The sequence below is a fragment of the Athene noctua genome, chromosome 2 (assembly GCF_965140245.1).
Source record: "Athene noctua chromosome 2, bAthNoc1.hap1.1, whole genome shotgun sequence".
NCBI lineage: Eukaryota > Metazoa > Chordata > Aves > Strigiformes > Strigidae > Athene > Athene noctua.
In genome coordinates this window covers 136719718-136727198 of record NC_134038.1, presented here as the reverse complement: position 1 = coordinate 136727198, position 7481 = coordinate 136719718, and the positions used below count along the sequence as shown (strand labels likewise).

Sequence of the window (7481 nt, the reverse complement as noted above, 5' to 3'; positions counted from 1 at the left end):
GCGGGGAATCGTGCCCTCCGGTGGCCGCCGGCCGCACAGCCCGCCGGGCGCGCTCCCCCGCAGGCGCGGCCCCGCCGGGCGCGCTGCCCCGCGGCCCCGGCCCCGCCAGCCGCACGGAGCCAGGCTCCGCTCCCCCGGGTGCTCGGCAGCTCCTCCGCGGCCTGGGGTGTATGAGCTGCCGCAGTGAACAGGGGGAACGGAAAAAGGAGAAAGAAACCGAAAACGGGTCCCCGCTCTCAGAGCCCCGATAGGTTTCTTTCCGCGCGTGTGCTGTGGCGCAAGTCTGGAGCAGGGCGCAGGCACAGTTCTCATCCCGTCTCCCGGTGTGCTTCGAATAATTACAGCATAAATGTCTGTGTGGGAAGTTGCTGGGTCATTTCTTGCCCCTTTTGAAGGGATCTGGGGCTCGGCCAAGCTTTCACCTGGCATCTGTCAGAATTAGAATACCTGGCCATGGAAATTAGTGAGGAAACTTCAAGTGATTCCAGTTGAAACAGATCTTAAAGGTACAGCCTCTGAGGAAACTCCATGCTGAAGGCTTCTACCTCGAAAATACTCGGGCAGCCTGTCTCCAAGCGTGCACATACGTAATAGTTACAGTGCTGAATAACCCAAGAAAATCCCACCAGTGAGGCAGTTTGGTATTTTACCGCAGTGAATAGTCTTTGAGAAGCTAAATTACAATGTGTGTGTGTGTGAGAGAGAGATCTTTTGCACATTAGTTCTTAAATTGCACTGATTTATAAACAGGCAGACAAAATCAGACCTTTCATTCTTAAAGAAAAATCAAAGAAAGAATCAAACTGCAGGCCTACTCCCCTCACAAGCTGATGTTTCTGCCTGGCTTGTCCCAGCCTAAGTGTCTCTGCGGCTGACGGGTGCCTGCATGAGGACCAACATATAGCTGGGGGGATCCCTTCTGGTTGTTTCCCTGTGATCAGCCCTGACCACAGTGATCATCACAGCCCAGTTTGTTCTGTCATTCTAGTAAGCTTATTCCTCTTTTCGTCTTCAGAGGAGCTTGTCTTTTATTTACCTCCATGTTCACACCCACACCTGTAATCTAGGTGGTGACTTTACCAGTGTTATACATTACTGCACAGATGACAAAATGTTGGGGTTCTCCATGTCCTGACAGTGCCCCATGTAAGGGCTGATCCCACAGCATGCATTTTCCTGAGCTGGGGACCAGGAAAGCCTGTAGGAATAGACCTGGAAATATCCCCGGAAAGGCCCTGGAGCTGCTTGTAGCTTTGCTTGCCACCTCCAAGGAGCAAAGCAGGGTTGAAAGCCTGCCCAAGGAGCCAGGGGAATCTTCACCCAAGCCATGCCTCTGCACAGAAGAGAATGGGACATGGCATCCTTCATCCTGTGCTCTGGAGTGGTCTTTGGGTCCACGTTACTGGCTTTTGGAGGTTCAAAACAGATGGTTTAACACTCTATGAACTACATGCTGATAACTGTTTTAGTGTGGAATGCAAAGCCTCCACCTCCATCCCCACTAGAACTCTGTATTTCAAAATAAACGAGAGTTGAACTGATTTTCTTTAAACTCTGCAGTCCCTGCTCCCCTTCCCTCCCAACACACACATATGCATACACACTGCAAAAGACCAACTGTACATCCGCCCCACACACACACACGGAAACACACCTCACACATAACCACACTCATGTGTCTTTCTCTCTCACACAGAGGCCCAGACATGACTCTTTGACACATCCACCCTCCTCCACACACATACCTCTACACCCCAGCACAAGGCAGGGTTGCTGCCCACCATCAGGCCTGGGAGATCCAGGCGGGCTCCCACAGCCAGCCCAGTAACAGTTCTCCCGGGCCGGACTGCTCCCACCACAGCTCACCTGGCCCCTGCACTGCTGTGATGGGTCTTGGCAGTAACAACATGGGCTTACTGTCCTTTGCACCAGAGAACATGAGTTATGAGTTGAAAATAAATCAAAGAACAAAACAAAAATGATGGGTTTTTCTGCATAGTCATGGCTCATAGAGCAGCGTGCAGGTCCCAGGTAGCACTACATGTGTCTGCTAGCTACTGCTGGTTGCTTTTGCTGCAGTTTCCGTGAAGCATAACTGATGCTAAACCCAGCCCTCTATCATGGACAACCCCTCTCCTCTCTCCTCAGGGTCAACCCCTCCCTACATTTCTCTGTGTTTTCTGGTTTTCCAGACCACGTATCACTCCCTCAACACCTATGTACTTACCTTTCTCACACACCCTCCCCTGCACACCCTCCTCCTGCCTCATGGCAAGCAGAAGATGTCTTGTGTCCCACTCAAAGTTCAGCTGACCCAGACAAGCTGTGCCACCTGCTGAAGCACTTCGGAAGACACTGTCCCTCCCTCCTTTCAGGCAGTGGATCCCTTCCAGTGAGTTTGCTAATGCAGTGCTCCACTGTCTGGGCATGGCCCCAGCATCCTGTTCCCAGCAAGGTAATGATTACCCAGGTTTGGTTTTGCACTTTGATTTTTTTTTTCTATAAGAATGGGAGAGAGAGGAAAAAGGGGAAGGAGGGAAGGAAGGAAGGAAGGAAGGAAGGAAGGAAGGAAGGAAGGAAGGAAGGAAGGAAGGAAGGAAGGCCCTCAGATCTGCCTACAGATGCTCACCACTCCTGTTTCCAACCTTTACTTTGTAATGACACTGCTCAACACTCCAGAGAAGCACCAGGGTCTGGGCAAAATTATTGATGAGAGGGAGATGGAAGGAGAGCCAGCTCTTCTTACCTTGGGGACAGCAGTTGCTGCCACACAGGGGAACCCCCGAAGCTCCCCAGACGAGCCATGGTATCAAGGTGAGTGGAGAGGCCTGTGGGTCGCAGCACACCCAGCAGGGACAAGCCAAAAGCCGGGGCAGCCAAGCTCGCTCGCCGTGGGTCGGTGTGCCTTCCCTTGGCGGGTAAGCGCCCCTGTTTCCTCCCCTGGTCCTGCTCCTGGCTGCTTCCCGAAAGCGAGGGTTTAGGGCGAAGCTTTAGGGCAGGCTGCTGTTTGCTCGCATCGCGGCGTGGAAGACCCAGGGAGGAAAGCTCACCCAGGGGGCAGCGGGGGAGCGGCGGGGCAGCTCTGCCCGCGGCCGTGCCCGACGGCGCTGCGGCGGGGAGCGGGGCCACTGCCCGCGCCAGGCCGGGCCCGCTGCCCCTCGGCGGCGGCTGCGCCGGGGTCCCGGCCCCTGGCAGCGCCCGGGACGGGAGGCCTCTACCCGGAGGCCAGGGAGCCCCCAGGCAGAGGGGAGAGACGGCGCTTTCCGCCGGAGCAGATGACAGCGCTCTTCCAGAAGCCTCGCCTTTTTCGTCCCTGGGATTTATCGCTCCTCTGGTATTCCGTCGGCCCTCTCCGCCCTCCCACCTCAGACCCAGCTGGGGGGGCGCGGCGCTGCCCCGGCGCTGCCCGCTCTGCCCCCAGCCCGGGGTGCCCCGTCTAAGCGGTCTCCCCGAGGCCGGCAGCGGCGGCGTGCGGTCCCCTCGCTGGGAGCAGCAAAAGTGCATCGCCCCAGTTTATTTGACGGGTGGCAATTTCTCGCTTTCCCTCCCCGTTTGAATCTGAACTGTTGTTAAAAAGACACACCACCTGCTCTGTGCTGCCAGCGAGCGGGGAAGGAGGCACAAAGGCGGGGGATGGGGAGAAATAGCTTTGGCTGCAAGCATGAAACAGAATTTAAAATAAATAAGCTCGGCTCCCAGGAAGTGCCGGACTCGGGCGCCTTCGGGGAGGGCGAACTGAAGCGAGCGCTCAGCAGGCACAAGAGCGCGGGCAGGGAGGGGCTGCACTCCCTCCCGCCTCCCGCTATGCCAGGTTGGGGGCTGCAGGGGCGCGGATCCTCCCGGGTTTCTCTTAAAACGAGCTGGAGGACCGGTGCTTATTTACCGAGCCAGTGCTTAGTTTCCCCGCCGCTTCCACCTCTGAAGATGGCTTTCTCCGAGCGCGGTCCTCCAGCCTGACGGGACAAGGCTGTGTCATCCCCCCTCCCCAGCCCAGAAATGCGCGGCTCCCTCGGAAAGACAGACCCCGGGGGCGCTCGGTGATGGGAGCGCGGTGCCTGCGGGAGCGGGACACGAGTAGGATGTGCCTGGATGCTGCCCCGCGGGTAATTTCCCCTTCCTCTCTGTCGCTGCAAGCCGTGCCCGCCGCGGCGGGGGAAGCCCGAGAGATGCGGGCTGACCCCCGGCTGCTCCGAGGCAGCCGCCCCCCAGTGCAGGCACGCAGCGGCCCGCTGTCCCCTCCGCAGCAGCGCAGGGGGTGCACGGGCACCCCCATAACTTTCCGCCCCGGCCCCCCAGCACCACCCCAAAGCCGAGTGCGAACCGAAGGAGCCTGAGGGAGAAACCGCACAGAGGGAAGCCGAGAAAGGGGTTGGGGTAAGGATGTATGTGTGTGCGTGGGGGGGAGGCCAGATCACTTGTGAATGGCCTGAAAAAAATAATTGGGGGAGGGCGTGGAGGGGGGGAAGCGGAAACTTTCCTATAAAACTCAGCAAAAGTCCCTCCTCTCCACGTCAGGCCAATGACACTGCTGCCCCCAAACTTTCCGCCAGCAGGAGCTATAAGAACCTCCAAGTCTTCAACTTTCTCCCAATCCCAGACACCTCGAAGGGGCTCCAAGGAGGGATCGGGAGGGAGGTTTTTTTTTTTTGGTTGGCTTTTTTTTTTTTTTTCCTCTTGGATCCTGATGCCATCCCCCCTCCCCCCAAAGTGAGGTCCTCCCTCCCTCCCTCCCTCCTCCTCCTCCTTCTCCTCGCAGGCCAGCGAAGCAGCCGATCAAGGGGGGAGCTGGCGGGTTAGGTGCCCCCCTCTTCTCCCTGCCCTCCCCCCCCTTCCCGGCCCGCTTCTCGCGTCTCCCCCCAGAGATGATGCAGCAGGACGAGTCAAACTCGCCAGTCTCCCCCGCCGACGACAGCTTGAGCAACAGCGAAGAGGAGCCGGACCGGCAGCAGCTGCCCAACAACAAGAGAGGGGGGCGCAAGCGCCGCTCCAGCCGCCGCAGCGCCGGCGGCGCCGTCGGGGCGGCGGACGAGCCCTGCAGCCCGGCCCAGGGCAAGCGGGGCAAGAAGTGCGGGGCGGGGGGGGGCGGCGGGGGCGGCGGCAGCAGCAGCGGCGGCGGCAGCCCCCAGTCCTACGAGGAGCTGCAGACCCAGCGGGTCATGGCCAACGTGCGGGAGCGGCAGCGCACGCAGTCGCTGAACGAAGCCTTCGCCGCCCTGCGGAAGATCATCCCCACGCTGCCCTCGGACAAGCTGAGCAAGATCCAGACCCTCAAGCTGGCGGCCAGGTACATCGACTTCCTCTACCAGGTCTTACAGAGCGACGAGCTGGACTCCAAGATGGCAAGCTGCAGCTATGTGGCCCACGAGCGGCTCAGCTACGCCTTCTCGGTCTGGAGAATGGAGGGCGCCTGGTCCATGTCCGCATCCCACTAGCAGGCGGCGTCCCCCACCCGCATCCCCCCGGCAGGAGCCCTAGGTAAGGCAGGGACCCCGAAACCGGCGCGGGGAGGGAGGGAGGGAGGGAGGGAGGGAGGGACGGGGGGGGAAGCTGAGGGGCCGCCGGCTGCGCCGTGGGCCGGGCACGCGTGGCCCTGGGGCGAGAGGGGCCCTCCCGGCCCGGCGGGGCCTGGCTTCCAGGGCCGGCCGGAGAGCAGGGCGGCCGGAGGTGTCCCCCCCCGCTGCCCCCCCCCCCCCCCCGCTGCGTCCCTCCCCCTGCGCGGCCCGAGGTGCGCCCCCGGCCCCGCGGGGCCCACGCGTGGCGGGGGTGGGCTGCGGGCGGGGAGGCGGCGGCGGCGCGGGTGTGCCCCGGCCAGACGGGGCCGGCCCGAGATCCCTTTTTCACCGAGCGCTGCGAAGCCAGCGGGGCTGCTGGGATGGCCCCTGCCGCCGCCGCCGGTGGTGTTTTGAAGATAAGTCGTGACCGCCCGTGTGCTTCCCGATGAGCCTTTCCCACCGCCCCAGTAGCCCCCGTCCCTCGGCCGCCGGGCCGGGGCGTCACACGGCCACCGCACGGCCACCGCACGGCAAGGACACGCGTCTGTCCCGCCTCTGTTCGTGCCCCACGTGTGCGTTTGCAGAGACAGGGAGGTGTAGGGAGGTGTATGTATACCTTGCATTTCAGTAACGAGTTTTCCGCCCTCTCTGGGTTTTTGCAGATGACATTGTTCCCACAGAAGGAGAAAATGGACAATCTAGAGACTCTGAAGTTGGATACGATTTTTTTGGTCTTGTCTTAAAAAAACAAAACAAAACAAAACTACCAAGGATTTCTTGGAAATTAGAAGAGCAATATCCAAATTCAAAGCAGGGCGTGGGGAGCACTTAAGGAAAGAGAAAGAGACAAGGGCTTTGGACAGTGACTACCCTTTGGGCGTCGGTACAATCCACACATCTCTGCATTCTGATAGAAGTCTGAATCGTTCGATTTTTTTTTTTTTTAATTTTGACGAAGAATGTTGGAATTTAACTCTTTTTTTTTTTTTTTTTGATTTGCGCTTTTTTTTTTTTTTTTTTTTTTTTGCATGCATTCCCAAGAGGTCGTGCCTATGAGCCACTGATGAAAGGAAATACGTTATTGTGGACTTTCTTCATTCTTGAATGAAACCAACCAACCAACCAAAAAATATCCCTGTAGAGATGAAAACTTTTTTTTTTTTTTTTTTTTTTTTTAGGGGGGAATAAGCTGGGCTCAAGCCGTTATATACCCGGTTCCTAACTTTTTTATTATTATTATTTTTCCTCTGAGAAAAAAATAAACATTTTATTTATTTATTGATGACCCATGTTAAAATGCAAATAGATCCGGTGTCTAAATGCATTCCTATTTTTATGATTGTTTTGTAAATATCATTGTATATTATTTTTCTGCAATAAATAAATATGATTGAAATTTTAATAACCTTAAAGTTTGGTCTCTCTGAGAACTCAGGTTTTGAACGGGAGATAAATACCTGCTTGTTGAGCTGTAAAGACACCCAAGAGAGAGGGGGCACTAGTATAAACAAACCAGGCGAAAAACGCAAATAAACTAGCTACTGACAGACACAGGCACGTTATTTATTGAGACAGCTTTATTATTCTGAGCTGAAGCTCAGTGCATTGGGGGGCGGGGGGAAGATATTCTCTCTTCTCCCTTTCTCTCCCTCTCTCCTTTTAATCTTAACGCCAAGCGCCGCAGAGTTGCGCGGGGAGCAGAGTTTTCGCCTCAGAGTTCCGGCGCTGCCTCTGCACTTTACCCCCCCCCCCCCCCCCATATATAAGGCAGGAGGAGCAGGGCCCGTTCTCTAGCCCCTGGCTCAGGTATTTTTGCTGATATCCCTGAAGGAAGAGGCATCGGTTTTAAACAGGGATTCCTCCATCTGCAGGCAAAGTGAGCGAAAGTGAGACTGAAATAGGGAAGTGTCTAGCGAGTGGGGTTTTCCGGTGGAAGTGATGTTTGACTGCTCTGCTCTCTGGGGTTTTATATAATATATAGAGTAGCGA

The 7481-nt window shown here is 57.0% G+C and overlaps 1 protein-coding gene across 1 annotated transcript; it reads left to right on the top strand.

Moving 5' to 3' along the window:
• The first annotated feature begins 4714 nt into the window (after window positions 1-4714).
• TWIST1 (twist family bHLH transcription factor 1) lies at window positions 4715-6609 on the top strand. Its single transcript, XM_074898040.1, has 2 exons — window positions 4715-5475; window positions 6155-6609. Exon 1 carries the CDS (start codon window positions 4863-4865, stop codon window positions 5430-5432), a length of 570 nt encoding a protein of 189 aa, XP_074754141.1. The 5' UTR covers window positions 4715-4862; the 3' UTR covers window positions 5433-5475; window positions 6155-6609.
• The last annotated feature ends 872 nt before the right edge of the window (window positions 6610-7481 follow it).